We start from the raw sequence: 26,265 nt of genomic DNA on the forward strand, positions 1-26,265 counted from the left end.
TAAATAAAAATATGACATGCATATGATTAGAACATTTAAACAGTAAAGAAAGGCATGAAATAAAAGCCTCCTCTAACCCCTTTCCTCAAAGGTTACCTTGAACATGAGCCCTAAAGCTACAAGAAGAGATGGTAAGACCAGAGCCAGAATTCATTAACTATTGGTACTAATCTCACCACAAGAAAAGATGTAAAGTGCTTCAAGGGCATCACCGCCCAGGCCTAAAGGATTGAAATCAGTAATTCTCACACAATCACCTTGCCCGAGAATGCTAGTGAACTAGAAACACATTCCTGAAATGTTTAATTTCCTTTACCTCTCTAGGAAAAGCACCAGAATCTTCAAAATGATTCTTTCCCAAAGTATTTCTTCAAACAATGTAAAGCATTGTCTTCCAATCCTATGGGATTATTTAATCCAACCCAAAATTTCAGTAAGAGTTTTTCAATCTGTGGCAATTTAGTAACTTCTATGCCTCAAGGATAGCAGCTAAGATTAAAAGCTTTTTTTTAATGCAACTGGTACAATCTTTGGAAAATACCATATTTTACAGCACAGCCTGAACATTGGGAACAATATCTTTCCATATCCATCATGAGATTAAATTTTTAAAATTAGAAACTGGGTTTATTTTAAAAGGCAAGTTTATAGATACTCAATTTTTTTTTTTTTTTTTTTTTTACCTCTTCATCCCACGTGAAATGATGAATAGAAATGTCATTTGGTTTTCGACAGAGTTTTATTTCTTGTTGAGCGTCCAGCTGTGGAGACGGGTCCCAGAAGTTGCGTTCACAGGCCTGCACGGTCCAGTCCATGACATCCCAGACGATCAGCTCGCCAACGTGGGAGCCAGTTACAAAACTCCAATCTAGGCAGAGTTCATATAGGTCTTACTATTGATCATTTTACCCAGGCTAAAGTAAAAAGGAATGGACTGCCCAGTAGTCATGCTCTATAAAACCACAATAATTAGAACAGTGAGGCACCTAAATGAGCCAAATAGAAAGATTAATAGAACAGAAAGAGCAGAAATTGACTCAAGTTGACTTACTTAGTATATGATGATGACTGCATTTCAATTAGTGAACAAAGAAATACCTCATGCTGGGATATTTGGTTAAGTGTTTGGGGAATACAAGAACCTTGCCTTGGGTCAGACAGTTTAGAAAACCGACACTTCAGTGTGTCTCCTTGACTCTCACCCTGCTACCACACTCACAACGCTTCTGACACCAGATGTAGGGGCGGTTTTCCCACACCAAGCAATTCTGTGACACCAGCTAAGTGACCTACAATTTAACTCAATTCTCATACTATCTACCTGGAGACAGCATCAGATGCCACAGTTTAAGGGTTCTGTCCCGCAAGACTCCCTCTCCCCTCACTTTAGATGACAACAGCAAGTCCAGGTTGTTACTTGTACTTCTGACCGATCAGCTAGAAATCAGAGGTTTTTACACCCCCTCCCTGGGTTCAGTGCATTTCCTGGAGCAGCTCGCTGAACTGAGGGAAACAGCTTACTTAATGGTTACCAGTTTATTAAAAAAGAATGTGGTATACGGGATGCAGGTGAACATCCAGATGGAGAAGATACACATGGCAAGGTATGTGGGAAGGGTTGTGGAGCTTTCATGCCATCTCCAAGCACTTCCACATGTTCCCCAACCTGGAAGCTCTCGGAATCCCATACTGTTGGGATTTTTTTGGAGCCTTCATCACGTAGACATGATCAATTATTAACACCATTTCCAGCCCCTTTTCCATCTCTGGAGAATGGGGATTAGGGCTGAAAATTCCAAGCTTCTAATCATAGCTTGGTATTTCTGGAGAACAGCCCCGACCCAGGAACCTACCAAGAGTGGCCTCATTGGAACAAAAGACACTGCTATTATTGAAAATTCCAAGGTATTTAGTACCCTGTGTCAGGAAGTATCACACCAAACATTAGAACAAAAGATGCTCCTGTGCTGTTACCACTTAGGAAATTACAAGAGTTTTAGGCACTCTGTGCCAGCAACTAGGGAGAGAGATATATAGCTATAGATAGAGATACCAGATACTATATAGATAGAAAAAATGTATACACGTGACTTGTATTCATCTTTTGTTATCAGTATATGTTAAGTATTACAATTTTAATACAGGTTTTTCCTTTCTTAAAATGTGTACACATTTTTTGGCACCACTGGTATATATATTTTCTGTTACTTTATTCAAATAAGTTTCAAAAAGATTAAAACATTAAAGATACTTAAAGGATTGAAGAAAATAAAAGGTGAATACTTTTTTATGAATATAAGTACTAAAACGCTCTAAAGGAGGCCGGGTGGGAATTGGGGAAATCTCAGAAAATACCTGCTTAGTGAAAAAAGTCAGACATTTAAATGGCAAAAAGATGGAAAAAATTTGCAACTTAGATGTCAAAATAGGTTTATTATGCTTGATACATAAGGAGTTCTTGGAAATCACTAAGAACAAGATAAATACTCCAGCAGAAAAAATGGGCAAAAAATCTGAACAGACAAAATAAGAAATACAAATGGTGAGTAAACATGTGAAAAGATGTGCAACTCCCTCAATAATCAAAGAAATCTAAAAGCAATGAGATACTACTTATTGATTTGAAATTGGGGAAGATTATAAAAAAGGAAAATACCCAAATGCTGGCAAAAAGCATAGGGAATTAGCACACTCAGGTACTACGAATGTCCTAGTACAAATTGATATAATCCCTTCAAATTTGGTAATCTGCATCAAAACCTTTAAAAAAAAAATGCAAATCCACTGACTCAACAATTCTACCTCTAGGAATTTATTATCCCAAGGAAAGTATACATCAAAGACATACAAGGTTGTTATACATAACATTAAAAATCTGAAGACAACCTAAACATATAATTGGGGATTGAATAAATAAATAAGACATCCACAAAATGGAATAGTAATGCTGTTATTGAAAATTAAGTTGTAAAAGTATGTTAATATTGATGTGGAAATATATTCACAACATACTGTTACAAAACAGCAAACCATATGTATACACATATGCACAAATACATATGCCCAGAAAAACATCTAGAAGGATATGGGCCAGTGCTTAACGCTATATAGTTGAACAATTTTAATTTTTACATTTTTTATGTTTCTCACTATTTTCTCATTTTCCTATTCTGTATTTCTTGCACAATAACAAGTTTTTAAATCCTTTCAAGAAAATGAAATTAGTGGGCCAACTAAGACACCTTTCAAATTATATATTTAACAGAAAATATACAACTGCTTAGACTAAAAATTATCTTAAATAAATGTAATCTATTTTAATTTTTGCTATTTAGAATAAGGTAGAATAGAACAATGTAGCATGAGTCTAGAAAGCCAAGTTCTGATTTTGGCTCTGACTGCTACTCGCCATGTAGTCTCTAGAAAGTCATATAACTCTTCTTTAATTTGGATTTCTCAAGTTCTAAATGAGAATGATTGTACAAACCAAATAAAATAATAAGTGTTTAGACATTTTAAAAAGACATCAAATATTATCTTTGAGTCCCTCGTATTATTTTGAGCCACTAGTATTATTCCATATTAATGGTATTAAAACATCCAGTTACTTGTAATTTAAGAATACATAGATGAGTAATTATGATTTAATTATTCCATTTATCAAATAAACCAGCAAGACAGAAATTTGTAATCATTAGATGAATAATCACTTAGAAATAAAGAATTATCAGCAATCATACATGTAAATATTATTTTGTCTCAGTTCCAAGTCCAATGCCTATTGTTTATTAACAGACCACAGAATTTGCTTTTTAAGAAATAAGTTCATTTCTTATCTGTAGAGAGAAACAAGCTTCTAATTTTAATGGTGGGAAAGTTAAGGGAGTACCGTGTTTCCCTGAAAATAAGACCTTGCTGGACAATCAGCTCTAATGCGTCTTTTGGAGCAAAAATTCATATAAGACCCGGTATTATATTATATTATATTATATTATATTTATTAGATAAGACCTGGTCTTATATTATAGTAAAATAAGACCGGGTCTTATATCAATTTTCGTTCCAAAAGACACATTAGAACTGACTGCCCAGCTAGGTCTTATCTTCGGGAAAACATGGTACTAGTCTTTTCATAAAATTCTTTTCCATCCCTTTTCTTCCTCTTTCAATTACACTCAAACTACAAAAGAACTAGAGAAATTACGGAGTGGGGATTCTTCTTGACTCCAACTTTGCATCTGTCACCATAACCAAATTAATGTACCTACTGAGACCACACAGCTGCCAGCTCTGACTTAATCCCCCAAGTGTCTGTGACTCATCTGTGCAACAGAAACAAAGTATTTGGTGCTCAGTTGGAATTTTTCACTAGAAACAAAATTACTGGCATTCACCTAAGTCAGTGCAGTTTATCCTATATAAATTATTTATATTCCAAAACAGGTCATTCAAAATGTCTCACACCAAACAAACTCAATGATGTATTATATTGGATGGACTTTCATCCTAGGTAAGCATCAAAAGTCACTTAGTATGAAAATCTCACCTGGCATCTGCCTAGACCCATCCCTCACAATTACTAATACTTTGTGATTACCATACCATACTGTCAGCACAAAACAGGAAAAGGAATAAAATAAAGAAGAAGCACCCAGAGCCTTTTGCCAAAAGAGATAAGCAAGGTTATCTTGTATGTCTGTATTAGAAAACCTTCTGCCCAGGCATTCAGATCTCTTTGGCAAACCTACTATTGATTGCCCACCATTGATGGGAGTTCTGTCTACAATTCCAAGGTTGCCCTAGGGTCACCTCACTGAAAATCCATTTCCCCATGAGTTACAAATCCAGTAACTAGCCACATTTTGTCACTGGAATTGATGGGACAAAGAAGGAGGGCTGAGAACTGTGCGATATAATCATTTCATGCGCCAATATCTGCATCAAGGCAGAGAGGCCTATGTACAAACCAGACTGTCACAGTATCATTTTCAAATTCTACCAGACTACCTGTCCGTATATGATTCCTACATATCCTTTTGGCTTATTTAGTACCTGCAGTGTAATTTCATAGTCATGGTGTTTATAAAGTGAAAAGCACTAGGGCCTTTCTTTAGTTTTCACTAATTTTTTTTGCTTTAGCTTTCCATTTTCCGTCCCTTAAGAAGTTGGCAGAGAAATACGCAAAGAAACCTTTCTTGGTGAAACTGTTGTAAGCTTCTCTACGTGTCACACAGGGAAAGAAGCCATGAAGCTAAGGCTACCTCAGTAACATTCCACCACCTGTATGAAGGAACCATGCGGGTCAATGGCACCACGGCTTCCCCGCTGAAACGGGACAGCTGGGCGTGACCAGTGTAATGGACCAGAACACAGTGCGCTTTCTCAGCCGCTCCGGGTCCTTGGAGCTTATGGCTCAGTGTCAGTCTCCCAATCAGAACCTGCCTTTTGTTCTGCCATCCATGGGTAGAGGAAAAAGAGCCCCCAGAAAAAAATAAAGGGGTGCTCCCAACATTGTTACTTCTATCTCCATAGACACTTCTAATCCTGAGAAAGACTGCAGCTGGGCTGGACAAGAAGTTGGCTATTAGGGAGGAGGATTTGGGAACTGGGAGGGACATTCTCACTGATGTACCTAATGATGGCATACAAGTGACTGAAAGGCATACAAACGACTCTATGCCCTTTTCTCCCTTTGCCTCCTGTCTAAGAGCCAACCCAGGTCTCAGATCAGGGGTCCAGTCCAGTCCTCCCACTACCTCATATTCAAAGCATCCTTACAGGACCCTCTTACAGTCCAACTGAAGCCACCAGGAATCCTCTCATCTGACCTCGGAACACAGATCACCCAGAAGAGCTCTGATGACAGAAGATGTCACTTTATTTGAAAGTGAACTAGCTAAATCTCAGGATTTGTGGTGTGGGATCCTATCCTGTCATCTGGTGTCAGATTTAGCTCACAGGAGACACGAATTAAACTCATTATGAAGCCAAGTAGGATTTCTGGGAAGTCAAAACTCACAGCCAGGAGGAAGGGCAGATATGACCCATTTTTTTGTAGACCTTTACCTTTGTTTGGTGTTATTTTCTGAGTCTTCAATCATGAACACAGTTGGCTTGGATCCTGGTCATTCGACTGTAAGTGTGTAACTCGCTATATACTCATACTATCATACTGTGTGGTCTATAGAAGAGGAACCAGCCAGAACCATTTGCCAAAAATGCCACAGTGCACCTAAGCATTACTATTTACAGCCTATGACAGTGATCCCACAGAGCCTGAGATAACGCTGTTCTCTTCCATCGTCTCTTCTCTCTGCCCCACTCTTTTCTCTTTGTGCCTAAATTTTCTCCTACCAATCTATGAAACTGGCTTGAACCTCACAGTATAACTGCCAATCCCTACTAATCTAAGCTTTATTTTAACAATGACAATTCTAGAAATCCTAGAACAAAACCAGATTGAAGTTCGTAACAGGCTGTTAACAACCACAAAATTTTTCACAATATAAACATGTACACAGTGAGCTTACCATTGATCTTAGCCAAGGAGAGAATATTATCCTGGTGCTCAAGGAGACGCTTAACCTCAAGAATATCCCATTCCAGTGAGTCTTCTGTGGGTGCTACCAACCTGAAAATAACTAAATGGAAAGACAGATATAGTTTTATTTAAATGGACAAAGAAGATAAAATTCTATCCCTGCTCAGAAAGCCAGCATTTCGTTAAGTTAGAAATGTCTAAAATATTGAAAACCCATCTCTAAGAGAGCCTTACTAATACTACTTTAAAATATTTATTTCAAATACTTGAAATGTTTCAAATGATCGACTAAAATCCCAAGTGAGTGTGTCCTTAGAACTCTGTTCCTTCATTAAAACGTCTAAGCCCCCCGCCACCCATGAAGTCTCACCTTTTCTAGGGCTCCAGCGCATGTCTGACTGTCCTGCCTCACTCGCTCCCTGGCCAGTGACTGACCACAACCTTGAACCATCTCCACCATCAGTTTTCTCTATTCATAGTCCCAGGTCAGTGAATATTGCTAAAAATAAGCTACAAATTTATGTTTAACTTCAAGTCAGTGAAGACTTCAGCAGCTGCTTTTATTTTTTTTTAAACTTTTCTTGATACCTAGGCTCATACCATTAAATTATAAATTCTCTGAACAGAATATGCCTTATAATTTTTGTGTGCCATACAGTTCTTTTGACTACAGTAGATGTTAAACATGTTGTTTACTCATTATCTGACTTTAATAAATAGCTTTAAACTAACATAAATCCTAACTTTAATCAATACAACAAACCCAAAAACAAATCAACAGAAGGGACTCTATCAACAAACATTTACTAAACATCTACTATGTTCCAAGAAATTAGATACAAATGTGAATAAGGCCCAGTCATTACCCGGAGACACTCACAGTCTAGAGTGGTAGTGAGACTTATAAACATGCTTATTATAGTTGATATATTAAGTATTATAATAAGCCCCTCGACCACGTGCTGTGGAGGCTCAGATTAGGGTGACTAATGCCTGAGAAATGGGAGGGTCTCAGAGATCATATCCTTTCCAAAGTGGTGGCTAATTACTAAAGTCTCTCTTCTTTCTCACATTCCTCTCTGGAAAATAGGTCATGCCACATTTCATTCTATGTCTCTGGACAATTTTTACCAACAGACAATATTTTAGCCCAGTTATTTAATCCTGATAGTCACTTACGTTCAAACTGGGGCTGTCAGAAGAATGGCTTTCAGTCAATACAAAGGGAACTCTTCCTGACACTTATCAAAGTTCTGTTGAATCTACATTGGTTGGAATACTACCAAAGGTCTTGAGATTGATTGTGCAATAAAAAGCAGCGTATTGTTTAGTCAAACTAACAGAAATAATACTGACAAGAAAGAAACCTACAAAATAGGTTTCTACAAAGAACTACCACCAAGTACTAAAGATAATGTGACACTATTCAATCAGCCCACAAATATGACCTCTACTAACAAGTATTCACAGGGTCACCTATGTAAGAACTTCAAGACAATAGAACAAATATGAATTAAATCAGAGAACAAAGCAGAAGCAATAATCAATTCTAAAAAAGAAAGTAAACAAAAAAGTCCTGGACTTCTGAACTAGAATGAGGTTTCACCGTGGACAGCCTAGCTTAGCTAGTAAGGCCTCAAAGTCACCGTAGCTCGTGCACACAGAAATTGTAATTCCTGTTGAAAGGAACCCACACATAGAAAAAGAGAAATTGGAATGCAACATGTAAAACCAAGGATGTGGGCACAAACTAGGTCATGGAAACAGACAACAAACTCCATTTACGCGAATGAAATTTATTTTTACATAAGGAAAAATGGTAATATATGTCTGTTTTATGATAAAACTAAGTAAAATGCAGAACTCCATTTTTAAGATTATGTATTTTTTATAAATTGTTTTCTGAATAAAACCAACGTTCATGTCTTCCTTTTTTCAATGAATTCACTAATTCATCCATTCAATAAAAATCTCTCATCTGTTGGCAGAAAGATGAATGAGAAAGTTCCAGTTGCCAAGGAGCTCACATTCTGAAGGGAGGAGCAAGGAGAGAACAAAAAGCAAACAGAAGTCTTGTTTTAAAGTAGTAAGTGAAATGATAGATGCAGTACTATGAGAACATAGTGGAAAGCCTTCTGGGAGGGGAGGTATTAGGTAAGCAAGCCTCCGTTCTCAAAAAAAGAGATGCTGGAGCTGAGCTCTTAAAAAGTAGGAATCAGGGCCATCCAAGAGGACAATGAGTAGGACGGCAAGCCTGACACAGAGTGACAGCAGGACTCAAGCACGAAGATGAGAAACACCCAGCGAGCGGAATCCCAGGCAATTCAGTATCGACAGTAAGTGATCCAGGACTCAAAGGCGGCAGGAGGAAGATGATGGAGGGAGGGCCTGATGTGATTATGCTGAAAAGTCTGGGCTGGTGGTGAGCTTACACTGGTCCTCTAGGGCAAAGATTTCATTCCTCTGAGGCAAAAATGAGAAAACATAAGGAACACATAAAAGTAAATATATTCAATTTAAAGTCCTATTCTTTTTTTTTTTTTTGAGATCACAATCTTCATGCTTTGTTGTTAAAAAAGTAATTTTTACAAAATGAGGAAGGCAAACGATAGCTTGTTTGATTTTTTTTGTTTTTGTTTTTTATCAGTGTTACTAAACAAAATAAAAATGTGGCAACTCTATGTTGATCTTCCAAAACTTGAAGTTTTGTACTGAAGTCAGATTTTTTGAGAGTCTACAAACGACTGCTGTAGGTAACAGGAAGCCACTGGAGCTTTTAAGCAGGGGAGTAGCCTGCATTTTAGATAGATCCCTCTAACATCTACTGAAGAATGTATCTGAGATGCACTAAAACTAAAGGACGGGGAGGCATTCGAGAGGCACTAAAGTAGAGGAAGGAAGATAAGTTAGGAGACTTACCGCAATATTCCAAGCAAGAAAGGAAATAAGAGCCTCAACAGTAGTGAGGTGGAAAGAAGTGGATCAAAATATTTAGAGCAGCAGTCCTCACAAGTATGGTCCTCAGACAAGCAACCTCAGCACTATGTGGAAACCAGTCAGAAATGCAGAGCTCAGGCCCCACTCCAGACCTGCTGAATTAGAAACTCGGAGGGTAAGGCCCAATAATTTGTGTTTTTAACAAGCCTTTCAGGTCATTCTAATACACTGAGTTAGAGTACAGCCAGAAAAACACAAAGTGATTCAGCAATAGAAGGCAGAGAAAAGCTAAGCTCAATGGAGAACATGGGAAAACTGAATTTCTGCAAGGAAGGAAAAAGAAAAAAATAAAGACAATTACAATATCTTTAGAAACTACTCTGTGAAAAGAAAGGATAAGCACAGGGTCTAGAAAATTACTTCTCAGACATGATGACACACGGAAAGGTCAGTTGAAGCAAGAAAGCTTCACCGCACAGCAGTGATGCCTGCAGACAGCAGTCAATACATAAATGCTGAACAGTAAGCTCATGTCTCACTGGCATTTGCAAACATGCCAACTGACGGTCACAGCAAATCTCAGGGATGGTCCCCGGAAGTGTCACACGCCAAATGCCCTATGGGCTACATTAGGAAAATTCTTCAAGAAAAAAAAGCAGCTTTTAAGAAGCATGTGTACTCTATCAATTCTTGGCATCCAAACTTCACTCATAAGGCAGTGAGCACAAAAGGCTTTCTTTACTGTGGGCTCCCTGGCAGCAAATGAGTTAGCCAACAGTCAACAGCTACAAAAGTGGCCCTCAAATAGCACGTCCATACTCAATTAATACATGTACAAAATTCCTTTTGCTACGTCTCCCTCTGCTATCCCACTACTCTGCGGGAAATGGCATAAACTCCCCCCCAAAAAATGGGCCCGTTCTGGCTTCCTGAGGCAAAGACTCCACAGTCCCTGCCTTAGTGAATTCCCGAAATAATCCTTCTCCAGCCCTCCCAACTCAAGTTTTTAGTTCCCAGAATATTGACAGTTGTTCCATGTGGTTAAAATTTTTGCTAAAGAAGTATACGAGTACAAATCAGCAACAAAGAGGACTGTGGAATATAAATGGCTGTCTCTGGCATAAGAAAAGTGGGGTTAATTTGCCCCACTTGACTATGTTAGACCAAGTGTAGAACAAAAACTGACCCAACATCTTAAAAAGGTCTAAGACTTCATATCACTTCAACAATCCCAGGAGACCAATACTGGGGCAGGGGCAGATGTCCCTTAAATAAAATACTAGTCTTTCCAAAATGTGTATACAAGTCTAGTGCAAAATTAAAAAAAAAAAAAGAAATAAAAGAGAAAAAGAGTCATACTCACTCAGTTCTTTGCCAACTGCTGCCACAACACAGTTCTTAGGTATTTCAATCAAAGCACTGATCCCTTCAAAAATATATAAAACAAAGGTCAAATTACTTTCCTCATGGATTACATCAAAAATAAAAACATTCTCAGTTTTATGTCAGTCATTTCCCATAAAGGGAACAGTAACAATAAAGCACACACAATTTGCTATATCACACTTCCTTGCTTGCTTACACACGGAAAATTACTTTGTGAAAAGTAGGTGAAAGACATTATTGATTTATTAAGGGTAGGGTATACTCTTTGAACATTTGTACTATTGTGGTGAACTTATTTACCAGGGATCCCTTAAGATAATCACCATCACCATTTACAAGATGGCTAGCTCAAATAAGACGTAAAACTGGCATTTTCCTCAATGCAAATTTTAAGAATCCTGAGTGGACTCCCTGGCAGTAAATGAGTTAGGCAACAGTCAACAGCTAAGAAACTGCCTTGAAATAGCATGTTTATAATCAATCAATACATTTACAAAATTATTTGAATTACTGGAATCAGATTCACTGTTTCACCAGATTTCACCTATTTATTTAAATATAAAGTTCTGAGAATCTTTTTATAGCTGAATCATGAAATGATTTAAGGGTAACCATAACTTCTGTAACGTATGTTACAATTATTACTTTTGTCAGTAAGAGTGAAAGAATTGATATATTAGATTCAGAACCACATGTGTAGGCAAAACACCTGTTCATTAAAGTTAATTTTTCAATTATGAAATATGTGTTATGTATATACATATATATGTAATTTGTAACATATATGCAAATTTTGAAAATATTCTACTTGCTTGCTTTACCTTCCCATCCATCAAAGGATTAACACTTTTGTAATTTGGGGAGTAATTCTCTCCAAAATCTTCTCCCCACATAGGGTTGTTTTAACAGTATGTTTTGTATTTTCCCAAGTTCAAGGAGGAAGAGGAGACAGCAGAGGAGGAGAAAGGGAAGGAGTAGGCAGTTCAAGATAAAAAAGTGAAGGAGATAGGAGAGCCAAGAGGGTGCCAGGGGGATGGTGTAGAAAGAAGAGAATTCTAGATGCAGAAAATAGCTTGTTAAAAAATGTTTATCAATTTGTGAAGTGAAAATAATGGAAACTCAATAATCCAGAAGTAGCAACTTATACACAGAACCACAGAACATATTATTGGAAAGCTTAAGGCTCTTTCCGTTGCATCACACTAAGATTATCTTTGTTTATTTCCAAATACAGAATAACTGTCCCTAAAAGCCCTGGTAGGCCATAAATCAAGCAAGGCTTATGAAAGGCGCGTCATGAGATAAAGGTCTAACAGCAAGCACTGCTAATTACCAGGCACCCTGTAATTTGGAAAACCCAAATCACGAAAACTCACTATCATTTAAATTTACTCATGTATACTTAAATATTTTTACTCTTAATATATTCTATTTTTTAAGATCCTTGATATCAATGTAAGTCAAAACTGATTTTTTTTTGTTTTGTTAAAATGTTATTGTCAACGGAACTGAGAAAATAGAATTTTGTTAGCCAGTTTGCACATGAATGAACTTTTTCTTAAAGCCACTTGTAAAATAAGGTCATTAGGAATCTATTCAAAGTCCAATACGCCCAAAATAAAGAAAAAAATGTTATTGCAAAGCCATAAAGGTCTGCTTCTAGGTATCAACATGCTCATCAAACTCAGTTTAGGAATATGGCCGAAGAGCATATTTGAAAAGATTTTTCTTGACCACTTTTGAGAAATTCTGTTAGAAGGGATAGAGAAGCCAAAAGGAGAAGGGGTGGGGGCTATCTTTTCCTTGCAATTTGTGATGGAAATATATTTTACATTTTACACAAACCTTAACCTGAAATAGAAAAATATGGCTACATTCAGAACTAAAAAGAAAAAATCCCCTACCTTCGTTCATGAAAAGTCTCTTTGGAGATTCATTGTGTTTTTAGAGTCTGTAATGATGGTTCACAATTACCTTGATTTATTTTTTTACCTGTATCAGAAAGGTGACTAGTCTTACACAGGAGATCTAATTTTCGGTTCCACACACATATGTCATTCCCACCAGACAGCCAAACATCTAGTCTCTGAAGAACGGTTAAACACTGCAAAATTTATGTGAAATGTATATTAGTTTAGAAATTCAAGCATCCATTAATGGTTTTAAAATGTACACAAAGTCTCTGCCACCCTCCCCTTCAAGAGATGAATTCTTCTCCCTTAAATGTGGGCTCTACTAAATGACTAGCTTCTAATCAATAGAACATGGCAGAAGGGATGGTGTGCGACTTATAAGACTAAGACATAAAAGACAGAGTGGCTTTCTCCTTCCTCTCCCTTGGATCACTAACTCCAGGGCAAATACACAAAAGCAGCTTTATGAGAAAAGATCCACAAGGAAGTGGGGCCTGTGGACAACCACCAGCACTGACGCGCCAAGCATGTGAGGCGCCTGGGAACCTCCAACCCCAGTCAAGCCTTCAGATGAGGGCAACATCATGAGAAACACTTAGCACCATCCAGCGAAGCTGCTCTCTATTCTTACCACAAACACTGTGAGATAATATTGTTTTCAGCAACTAAGTTTTGAGGTAATTTGTTACTCAGAAACAGATTAAGATGCAAGCTTAAAATAAACTGTTATTTAGATAAAACGGAAAATATGACCTTTGTTTTTATGTATCTTCCCAATTAATATTTCCTAATTATTGACTCAAAAAAGTGTTTCTAGGTCTGTAGAACCCTTCAGAGTCCACACTTTAATAGTACCCTCCTCACCCATCGGCTCAAGTGAGTGTAAGGGCAAGAGCAAGAGACAAGAATAAAGAAAAGGAAAAAGTTCTGGTAGTCTTGCCTGGGCTGAGGGTGAGGTTGCTTTTAAAACTGCTGGAATAATAAGGGTTGAAAATAATCAAGCAGTTTATACTTCAAGAGGTCCTACCCTGTCTAATCTCTGAAATTTTAATATCAGAACTCTATTCCTTTGTATTACCAAATAATATTTCACTGTGTGGATATAGCATGCTTTGTCCTTTCAGCAACAGATGGGCATTCCGGTTATTTCCACTTCTGGGCTATGATGAATAATGCTGCTATGAGCATTCGTGCACATGTTTTTGTTTGGACGTACACTTTCATTTCTCCTGGGAATAAACAGAAGTCAAGAGTGCTGGGCCAAATGATAACTGTTCAACATTTTGATGAACTATCAAGTATTTTTCAAGGTGGGTGGACCACTGTACAATCCCACCAGCCATGTATGAGGATTCTAATGTCTCTACCTCCTTATCAACACTTATTACCTGACATTTACATATTACCCATCTAGTGTATGTCAAACAATATGACATGATGGTTTTGACTTGCATTTTTCTAATGACTAATGATGTTGAGCTTCTTTTCATGTGCTTACTGGCCATTTGCATATCTTCTTTGGAGAAATGTCTTTCAAATTCTTCGTCTAATTTTAATTGGGTTGTCTTTTTATTGTTGAATGGTAAGAGTTCTTTATGTATTTCTTTATACTTTCAGGATACAAGTTCCTTACCAGATATATAATTTGCAAATATTTTCTCCCATTCTGTGGGTTGTCTTCTCACTTTCTTGATGGTGTCTTTTGAAGCATAAAAGCTTTTCATTTTTTTATGAAGTCCAATTTAGCATTTTTTTCTTCTATTGCTGTGTGTCTGTTGTCAGATCTAAGGTACCTAACCCAAGGTCACAAAGAATTTACTCCTGTATTTTTTCTAAGAGTTTTAGTTTCTGCTCTTACATTTTAGTCTTTGATCCATTTTGAAGTAATTTTTGGATATGGCATGAAGTAGGGATACAATTTCATTATTCTGTACGTGGATAGCCAGTTGACCCAGCATTATTTGTTGAAGAGACCATTCTTTCTCTTATTGAATGGTCTTGGCACCCTTGTCAAAATCAATTGACCATATATGTAAGGTTTTATTTCTGGACTCTCAATTTTATTCCATTGAACTGTATGGCTATCTTAATGCCAGTACCACAATGCACTGATTACTATAGTTTTGTAGTAAATTTTGAAATTGGTAAGTTTGAGTCTTGCAACTTTTATTCTTTCTGCTCAAGACTGTCTTAGCTATTCTAGAGTCCTTTGCACTTCTATACGAATTTTAGAATCAGCTTGTCAATTTCTGCAAAACAACATCACCAACAACAAAAAGCCTGCTGGAATTTTGGTAGAGATTGTGTCCAATCTGTAGACTGGGTAGTGTTGCAATCTTAACCGTATTAAATCTGATCCATGAATAAGGGATGTCTTTCTATTTATTTAGATTTTCTTTAGTTTCTTTCAACAATGTTTTGTAGTTTGGGGCATACAAGTCACCTTTTTTAAAAATTTATTTCTAAGTACTTTATTCTTTTAGATGATTCTGTAAATGAAATGTTTTCTTAATTTCATTTTCATTGCTAGCGTATAGAAATACAGTTAGTTTTTGTATACTGATATTGTACCCTGAAACCTTGCTAAATCCACTTATTAGTTCTAATAGTTTTGTTACAGATTTAGGATTTTCTATATAGATCATGTTGCTTGTGAATAGAGATAGTCTTATTTCTCCCTGTCCAATATGGATGCCTTTTATTCTTTTTTATTGCCTAATTGCCCTGTGTCAGAACCTCTAGTACAATGTTGAATAGACATTCCAAGAGTAGACTTCCTTGTCTTGCTCCTGATCTCAGGGTGAAAGTATTCAGTCAGTCTTTCTCCATTAATACCATGTTAGCTGTGGGGTTTTCAGAGATGCCCTTTATTAGATTGAAGAAGTTCTCATCTATTTCTAGTCTATTGACGATTTTTATCATGAGAAGATGTTGGAGTCTGCCAAACGCTTTTCTGCATCTATTATCATGGTTTTTGTCCTTTATTCTAACTACAGTATATTACATTGCTTGATTATTCAAATGTTGAACTGACCTCATATTCCTGGGATAAATCTCACTTAGTCATAAGTATGTATCTTTTTAATATGTTTTTGGATTTGATTTGCTAGTACTTTTTGAGGATACTATAGTGCTTTTGTTACCTAACATCTTATTAGCATTTTCAAAACTCTTTATGTATTCTTTTGAAATACTATTTTTAGGATATATATCTACAGTAATTTAACTATTTTCCTGTAAGTCATTTAGAATGCTGCCAATCATCCATTTATAAAATATATTTGTGATATACATTTCTGTTCATAAATCTCTGCCCAAGTTTTTTATTGTTTCCTGTAAAGAGTATTCTAGAAGTTGAATCTCTGGGTCAATTCATGTAATCATTTTCTTTTTTCCAGATTCATTCATAATGCCAAACTGCCTTCAGAAGATCACATCAATTTATACTCTTAACAGCAATACAAACACCAATTTCACCACCTCCTCGCTAATACCAACCTCCATAAAAACATTACTAGTTCAAAAAATAAAATAGTATTTCTTATATTTATTAGGAATCTGAATTTCTTTAATAAATTATTTGTTCAAGAACAATTGAACCACTGAACTAAAATGAGTGAAGTGCTATGTTTACCAATTTTTTATGTGAAATGAACGTAGCAGGAGTAAATACAACTATCCAGCTGATTAAGATTACAGTAAAACCTCTTTAAAAAGTACTTTCACCATACTGGGATAAGATACTTTTTTATTGAACAATTCACAAAACAGTTCACCAATGGAAATTTGCCCCATACACTAAATGTTTTCTCCTTTCCTGTTCCTTCAATTCATGTATTTTCATTTGAAAATTAATGATGTCAGACAGAAAGCAAGAGGATATTATAAGCGATTTAAAAGGGGCATCTTTCAGATCAAATAAAGCATAGATATTTGATCAAGTCAATACGTTAATGACTTTTTCAAAGACAGTCTATTGTTAAATTAGATACAAGCAAATAGTAAACGGCATTTTCTTCCCCAGAAACTTTAATAAATTGATAATTAGAACAGCACAGTAGCATGCGATGGCTACCAGAGGTGCTGCCTTTGGGGGGAAAAAATTAAATACCTTGATTATTGGCACACAGCAATTCTTTTTACATTTTTTAAAAAAGTTTTATCTCTTAATATTAGAGATCAGTTATCTTTAAAGCAAATGAGGAAACATTACCTCATTTTACTGGTTTCTTTCCCCAAACTTGCTGACATTATTGAAAAACAGTAGCACTTTCTGAGAATATTTAAGGTAATTTCTTCTGTAGGAATCAAAGTAACCAAGTTTTATCCAAGTTTGTTTCCCCAACATTTAACAGAGTTCCTCTCGTGTACTAAGCCCCAATTAATATTTGTAAAATGAATGAATCTAACAGCAGCAACCAATTAACGATGTATGATTTTGTTTTGGAATTAACTGATATGTCTTGTCTTTATGACGTTATAGAAGTCAGAGGTTGAGCGACAAATAACTCCACATTTTTAGTTCGAAGAATAAAGAAACAGACTAGCTACTGCTATAGAGTCATTCTGCAAGTAATATCTCTTTCTAGAATTACCTAATAAAAACATACTAGGTACTACCTTTTTCCTTATCTTGCTATAGAGATTTGCCCCCTGCTCTAATTTCATATTGAAACATTCTAGCATTTAATATATATGCTCCCAAAAATCTTATCTTAGAAGAAGCAAATAACTATTAGGTATGTCTGGAAGAAACAATTTTTAAAACCTACACAAGTAATTTCATCTAACTTACTAAACAGTATTTTCTGAGACAAAAAGATTACCATAAAATATCTGCATAAGATTTTACCTTTACAGTAGACTGGAAGCATGATACTTTCTGAACCTGTCTGCCAGTATCACAATTCCATACCTAAATTTTTGTTAAGAAATAATTTCTAAACAGTATTTTTAAATCTTAATTATAACTTTTCTAATAATTAAGTCATAAATACTACACATTTAGGTGGAAAATAAAGCATAAAAGTTAGCATTTATATTACTACAAAAATTAATTCATATAGCGAGTTATCAACCTGTCACAGTAGGCTTACAATCTAAAATAAGTTTGAAGAAAATTTTACTATTAAACTATTTGAAAATGCCAACAGAACGGATGATCTGAAAACTGAATCTTCACAGGCGTTAAAAATCATGACTATTTAAATTTTAAGGTTTATTCTCCAAAATAATCCATCATAATCCAATAAGTATTTAACATAAAGTATTTATACTAAAAACTATTGCATCCATGAATTTTTACCGAAAGCTCTCTCAATGTGTATGGCATAATTTACTACTGTTATCCCGATTCAAAAAGACAGGAACAGTGTATTCCTATTACCCGCATACATATTTAAAATAATTAGAGGACGTCTCAAAGTTAGTTTGACTTAAGGGGTATAATGATTTTCAAATTTTTCACACCATTTCCTATGGTAAGATATATATTTTGGCATGTCTGAGAACACATTTACATAATAAATATATATATAATATATATAAATACATACGTATATATGAACTTTTAAGACTATCACTTGACAAAAATTTAAAAATCTATCCTCAGCATTTAATTAATGAAGTTAGTTAATAGTGAAGGCCCAAGCAGAGTAAATTTAGAATTTATCTGAGTAAAAGGAACTGCCAACAATGCAGCCTAGAATTACTTTTAACAAGAAAAGTCATTCAGCAAAGGAAATGATTCTATACTACCATTTACAGGTGAAGTTTATACTGATAGTGTCCCAACTACTCATCTCTGTACTGTAATAATAATTTTAATAATTTCCTCTAAATATTATTGTAGTACCTTAGGAATGGTCTAATAAAAAAAGCATTTTGAATTCTACTTTTGCAGAGATTATACTGATACTGAAAAAAAAAAAAAAAAGAAAACCAGCTTTAGTTCATGAAATATTTGCCTCAATAGAGCAGTAGTAATAAAGCTACTCTGACAAACATATGAATGAACTTTATGCCCTTTTTTATGTAATATTATAATCACCACAAAATATTGTTTGTCCCTATTTTAATCTTTCCTTGAAATGTTTTCACCAACTGGAAACCTGTTTAGAAATCATTGCAACTGATAAGCTCATTCCACGTGTGTCATAAAGTATGTCTTGGTTCTATAGAAGACTGAGAAACACTGACTTCTTTGTGCTTACTCTGAAACTTATTTCACTGATGCTGGAAGCTATTTAAACCAACTTCTCAAATAAGCATAGACTTTTTAAAGCTAATATATGATACCTTTTATACAAATAATGAAAGATTATAGTTATCCACAGCATTTGGCTATGGCCTTCACAAATCCAATTCCTCTCACAAATATTAAAGGGCTGAATTTGTTCAAGTAACATATTTTATGAAGACAGTACTATATAATGGTTCAGAACTCTGACTCTGCAGTCAGACTGCTTGCCTTCTGCCCTACACTGGCTGTGTGACCTTGGACAAGTTACTTAACCTCTCTTTGCTTTTGTTATCAGTAAACAGAATACTAAAAACACTTATTGTTAAGGATTAAATGGATTAATATATGTAAAACCACTGCCTGGCACACATAATCACTTTATAAAATTTTACTAATGCTGTTACATCTTAAATGTTTACCAAAAAGTATGTGGGAAAGAAAGGCAGTAATTTACTTTTTTAAAATTGTTTTTAAATACTAAATATTAAACACTAAGCAGATGGAAATTCACTTTTCTGTCAGACTGGGATGCTCAAAAGGTTTCTATGGGTTGGGGCCATTAAGTTTCTTTTGCTGTACAACAAGCAGAGGAAAAAATGTGAATTATTCTCCAGCCCAACTCATCTTTACTTCCCTAAACAGAAAAGCAAACTGAGATAAGTATTTTTAAGCCCACTTTCTCCATTTCCTCCATTATATATAACCTAATATATTAGTAACTTTGGAAAGAATAGCTTTAGTCATGGGGTTTCCATCAATAATCAGCCTTAACATACTATTTCCAGTCTAATACTTTTCAGATGCCTAATACTTTTCAGAAGTGTCTTAAGAAGGCTAGAACAAATCATTTCTGCTAAAACAGGAATGTACAGACAGGCCTCAAGAGGCTAATGACTACTAATGTATTTACCGGTCCCTTGGGTCACTATAGCTATTTCACTCTTTCAGATTTAAGGATATAATAACTGTTCTATCAGCAGAGGCTGTCAAGATCAGTTGATTTTTTTCTTCACAAGCTTCCAAGGAAGGAAATGTAGTAATAGCTGTTATCTTTTGAGTGTGTCCATTGAGTTCCAAAAGTTTTTCTCCCGTCTGAAATACCAATAAAAATGTTAATAGGTTCATATTTCACAACTTAAATAATCTTAGTTGACAACATTAAGAAGAATCACCATGTAGAAAATACATATATTCTATTTGAAATTACTTAGACCTTATCATTTAACTTTAAGTAATCAAATATTAGATTGGTACAAAAGTAATTGCGGTTTAAAGGGTTAAAAATAAAGGTAAAAACCGCAATTACTTTTGCACCAACCTAACAGAATCTAAACAGGTGCTGAAAGAGTACCATAAACAATTTTAATTATTTCCTAATAGAAAATCCTATTTTAGCATATTTTATAGAAAATTTAAAGGAATATTTTTTCCGTATGATTTTAAGAATTTGATAAAATAAGCACACACAAAAATCAGTAATTTAATCTGCAGAAAAAAAAAGAAAGTCCTCAGTATCTAAGTATCTGTTATCTAAGTCTCCACAGTTATGAAGTTGTGGAAGGAAAAAAGTCAGAATAACAACAAACAAACAAAAATATGTACATACAGCCAATAACGCAGCAACCACTCATCAAGCCTCCACAACATGTCTCTCTAACAGCAACAGCTATCTATCCCCAACCACCCATCCTTCTGTCTCTCAAGGATTTCCGTAGTAAACATTCAAAAATACAATGTAAATATAACAAATTGCAAATTTTTCAAGGCTGCAGGATTTCATGAATGTGGGGAACATAATATTAAAGAACTGCTTTAACCACAGGCAAAGCCACTAAAAAATGAGGATCTAATGGAGTCAGACAGATTAACAAGAGAAGATAAATACTTCAAAAGAGAACAATTTGAGTATCAAAGAATCAAGAAGAGAAGCCCGCAGAGAAATTTGGTGAAGCTTTAAATATTTTGAAAAAATAAGCTTTTTATTATATTACTATTGAAATCAAACATGAGAAATGTTATACCATGCAATCAGACAATTTTGAAAGGAAAATTGTGTCTCCCACAAAAATCAACGCTTGATTCATTTTCAGAATCACTGCACTTACTGATAACTTAAATATTGTTCAATAAGATTAAAACTTTTCTTTTCATAATTTGGCATTTGCTTCTCAGGAAAAATCTTAATTAAAAAACTCTATTATGAATTATTGGTCCCCATTTTAAATGAATTTATTCTAAGTATCTCTTTTCAAGTATTACTTAGTCTCAGTCTACTAATACGCAGGTATAACTCCACATCATGTTTATGAATGCATATTCAACTATACAGTCATGTCTTTATTACATAATCCACACAACATCAATACACACCTGGGCATTCCACACAACTACAGTTCCATCATCACCAGCAGATGCAAATCTGGTTAGAGAAAAAAGGTCAAGAAAAACAAATCACTGGTGACATTTAAATACTAAGATTACTAAGAACTATCAAACCTTAGCTATTCAGATTTATTAGGTAATATCAATGCAGATTAAGTTCTAAGGTAATTTAATAAATACTGATGAAATACCTTCTAGTTTTTGTGCCAGGTACTCAGGACCCAAAGATAAATAAGACCATTGACAGTGTTACAATGAATAAACTGCTAGAAATGTAAGAATGAGGTTAGATCTGTAAGTGATCTTTAAAGTCCTTCCTTGCTTCAAAATACATGATTAAACCTTGACTTAAGTGACATGAAACCACGCTAAGGAACAGCTTCACTAACAGGAAGTGATATTTCAAGAGTGGAACAAAGGAATCGTGTCCTTAGATAAATTCATTATTTCTATTATTTTCTCTGTAAAAATATTTTAAGTCCACTATTAATATTTAAAGCCAAGATCTCTCCTTTGCTCCTCTTGGCTCTTTGGTCTTTTTATACAAATACCATGTTCTTGGTTAGCACGGTTTGGGGGTTTTTTTGAGGGTTGTTTTTTTTATTATTATTGAAAATGCTTGAAATGCAAAGAAATAAAGGAAAGTTTTTCATGGCATGAAAAGAAAGATCTGTGATGAACTCAGTTATAGCTTATTTTTCCTCTTTACCTTCACTATATATATATATAAAGGAACAATCACCTACATTTTATAGAGAAGATACACATAACAGAAACATTAGCAAGAAAAGTAATTTGTTGTAAAGGATTATTCATCATAGTGACTGCATTACAATAAAATCAAGAAAGCATGGTTTTCAAGCGGTGTCCCAACACAGACAGTGATATAAAGCAACCACATTGTAAGCATTATCAAGTAGTTTGTTATTCATAATGTAGTACACAAGTTTTTAAATGATTCTTTAATGAATCAAAATAGATTCCTAGTTGTTCCCAAAATATGACTGACTTTCATTCACTTGAAATCAAGCTTTTCTTTTTAGAACAGGAGAAAAGGAAGTGATATTATAGAGAGCCAGTTATGAACTGCATATATATATATATATATTTTTTTTTTTAATTCTGAGAGTAAATATCAATGAGATAGTTCTGGCCATTAAAGAGCTCATAGTCTACCTTACTAAGTAATGTTACAGAGTCCAGATCATACATCCATTGAGAATTCTCATTTATACTCATTTAAATTTATAGAAATCATTCCCTTTAAACACCTTCCCTTTGAACATCTCAGAGAAAGTATTCTCATTCTTGCCAAATGTGAGCTCAAAGTACAGCAAAGTTTCACGAATATTTGTACAATATAAAATATTTTCACAAGTAATTCCTATGTCCATTACCTAAGTGTGTAGTTAATAGTTCTTATTCATGTGAATTTATTTTAAGTCAATGGTGCTACAGATTCAAATATAACCTTAGAGGACATAATAAAAAAGTATAACCCAAAAACGTGAACATAAACCTTCCTGTATTCAATATCTACATAACCGTAACACACTGGAAAAATAAAAATAGAACATTAGTATGACAATACAGAAAATCCCTGTGGTTACCTAACTTTCCACCTAATCCACAGGTACTTTCTAATACATGATGCAACTCAAAATAGTATATATTTTTTACAATAAAACAAAGCTGAAAAATACTACAATACCGAAACCAGACAAAACTGAAAAACAGCAAAATTTTCACTTAAAATAGATTTTTGCTTATCTTGTATACTAGAACTACTTAAAGAAAATCAGAGAAGTATGTAGATAGAGTCTTATAAGAGAAGTTGAAGGGAACATCAAAACACTTTCAGGAGCCATATTAAGATGTGATTCTTTCATTAGATCTACTTGAACATCAAATTATTTTCTTAAGAAAAATGTATATATTAACACAACTCTAATATCTGAATGACTAAGGTCCTTTTTTAATTCACAAATAGAATGAAGGTGGAAAGATTTCAGTTTCCATGGTCACGTGCAAAGTTAAAACCTTTGGTAAATTCTCCCTTCCCCCAAATCACAAATAGAAAACTGAACTACATATCAAGTTCACAAGTACCCTGTTTCCCCAAAAATAAGACCTAGCTGGACAATCAGCTCTAATGAGTCTTTTGAAGCAAAAATTAATATAATACCCAGTCTTACATTATATAAGACCTGGACTTATATAAGACCCAGTATTATATATTATATTACCCGGTGTTATTTTACTATAAGAGTAAAATAAGCCCGGGTCTTATTTTATAGTAAAATATATTTTATATATTTTAGTAATATACATGTATTTTATATATTTTAGAAATATTTTATATATCTTAGTAATAATTTTATAAAATATAGTTACATTATAATAAAATAAGACCGTGTCTTATATTAATTTTTGCTCCAAAAGACGCATTAGAATTGATTGTCCAGCTAGGTCTTATTTTCGGGGAAACACGTTATGAGAATACCGAAAAATCCCTGTGACTTCTATTAGGGGGAAACCTCCATTTCCTTGAGCTCAAGTTTCCATGAAGCAACTTCTACTACTAGAAAAGGGCCTTTGGTCTCTCCCTCCCCGACTGATCTAATAAATGCGTTTGAGAGAATGAATTTAGCATGCTCAGTTCAGACCCTTCTGGGTCTTCTCTGAGGATCTGTCTGCTCATTGAGAGGAAACATTCTTCTTTGCTCTTGTTATTGGGGTAAGCCTACATCTGAGTTGGAGGTTTGCAGATGGCCTGTTGTACCAGTGATTCAGTGAATAAGTCTACCAAACTCAGGGTGAAGTGTTAGGAAACTCACTGTGGTTGTATACCAATGCTATGTCCTTTAACCCAGTTTTTTGCCATTTATTACTTTATTAAGCAGATGTGTTCATGTCCATCTGTGTGATTTCTGCATCTAATAATATCTAAGAAAAAGATTTATTTAATACTGAAACAAAAATACTGCTTAAATTGGCATTTTTATTTCCTCTATAAAAATACCATTGTTTTTTTAATAATTTTTTTTTAACTTTTCATTATAGAAAATTTAAATATATATAAAAGTGGAACTAGTATAACAAAACTCCTCAGGTACTCATCACCTGTCTTCAATAATTATCAACCCATGGCCAGCATTGTTTCATCTGTAGAATATCCAATCCCTACTCCACACATTATTTTGAAGCAAATCCCAGTCACTACATTTCATCAGTAAGTATTTCAGTATGTATCTGTCAGGACTCTTTTATATCACAACTAACATTAACACTTAATTCCTTAATGTCACCACATACCCAGTCAGTGATCAAATTTCCCTGACTGTCTTCAGTTTTTTAAGTTTACTAAAAGCAAGATCTAAATAAGGTTCATATATTGTAACTGGTTAATATATCTCTAAAGTCTCTTTAATTCTATTGATGCCTTCATTTTTTTCCTTGCAATTAAGAGTTGTTTTTATAGATTTCTCATGGTCTGGATCTTGCTAGCTACCTTCCTGTGTTGTCATTTAACAATCCCCTGTACTTCCAGTAAACTGATAGATCTAGAGACTTAGTCAGATTCAAATTTGACTTTTTGGTAAGGCCACTTCATAGGCAATTTGTACACTCCACCAGGAAATATAACTTCTAGCAGTTTGTGTGTGTGTGTGTGTGTGTGTGTGTAATATTAATAGCCATCGCCTGAATTTATCATTCTATTAGAGGTTGCAAAATTACAGCATTCCAATTCTGATTCTCCCTAGCTTGAATTCTTCTGTAAAGATAAATCTCTTCTCATCAATTATTATTGATCCCAAGTTACAGTTTGTATAGGAAAGGCAGTCTACATCTTGACCTGCAGAAACCCCTCCAAGAGAGGACTACCTGCCCAGCTGTGTGGAATGTGGTCATCCGCCTCCAGCTTCATTTCAGGGTCCATTTCAGCTTTCCAGCCAATATCATACTATCTCAGTTTGCCCTCAGCCACTGGGATTAAGCAAAGTGGTGGAAACCAGAGGCACATTCTTGGACGACCCTCAGCCAATGACTAAGCAAGGCAGGGCAAAAAGTGTTAGTTATTTCTATCCAACACAGGACTCTTCTAAAGGGCTTCTGTCCTCCAGAGCTCCCCACTGGGCTTACAGAGACTTTGTCACATCTGAGACCGCTCCCCTTGTCCAAGCCTGCCTTCTCTTTTCCCGTCATTGGTATTTCTCTCTAATAAACCTTTGGCATGTTCAACTCCATTTTATTGTCTGCTTCCCAGGGAGCCCAGGTATTAGGAGGATCTAAGTCATCTTGACTATTGATTTCTCTTCTCTGAATGTTAATGAGAAAGTTATTCTTAGCTTAAGATGATTTTCTTAAAGATGTAACATATTATTTGTTGTTAGTGAACTATCAAACTATACTGAGCTTGTTTAGTTTCTTGTGAATATACAGCTTCACCAGCCATCCTAGTGGCATATTTTGTTCTCCAGTCTGGCATTTCATGGGTCACCTGATTCTTTTCCAGTCATGATCACCATCCTACATAACCTTGTCTGTTTCCTGGAGTAGCAAGGAATGGTCAAATGAGCAACAGAGAAAACTATTCTTAAGATGTGTTATGAACTCAGTTTAGTTTAATGTGTCAAATGCTAGAGTATTACATGCAATTTTAGCACAGTCCACTTTTTAGAAGACTCTTGCTGAGGCTTAGCCTTCTTTAGTGATCTCCCAATCAATATGATCCTCACTTCATGTTCAAAAAATACTAAAGAAGAAAAGAAAAGGCAGCTGTCTGTTAGGTTATACAGGATTTATTAGGTAGCTTCAAAAACCAATCTAAGAAAATTTTCCACTCACTGATTTTAGCTGAGCCA

General features: G+C 35.0%; 1 protein-coding gene across 1 annotated transcript in view; it reads right to left on the reverse strand.

The window, feature by feature from the left end:
• WDR41 (WD repeat domain 41) overlaps positions 1–26,265 on the reverse strand; it is a 42,212-nt gene that overhangs the window by 9,829 nt on the left and 6,118 nt on the right. Inside the window, exons 3-9 of the mRNA XM_019728162.3 lie at positions 21,389–21,437; positions 19,979–20,110; positions 17,630–17,692; positions 12,857–12,968; positions 10,842–10,904; positions 6,531–6,641; positions 684–868 (exon numbers count right to left, since the gene is read on the reverse strand). Coding sequence (XP_019583721.1) covers positions 684–868; positions 6,531–6,641; positions 10,842–10,904; positions 12,857–12,968; positions 17,630–17,692; positions 19,979–20,110; positions 21,389–21,437 — 715 coding nt within the window. The remainder of the gene's footprint in view (positions 1–683; positions 869–6,530; positions 6,642–10,841; positions 10,905–12,856; positions 12,969–17,629; positions 17,693–19,978; positions 20,111–21,388; positions 21,438–26,265) is intronic.

The sequence above is a fragment of the Rhinolophus sinicus genome, chromosome 3 (assembly GCF_057876585.1).
Source record: "Rhinolophus sinicus isolate RSI-liver-muscle chromosome 3, RSI-T2T, whole genome shotgun sequence".
Taxonomy (NCBI): domain Eukaryota; kingdom Metazoa; phylum Chordata; class Mammalia; order Chiroptera; family Rhinolophidae; genus Rhinolophus; species Rhinolophus sinicus.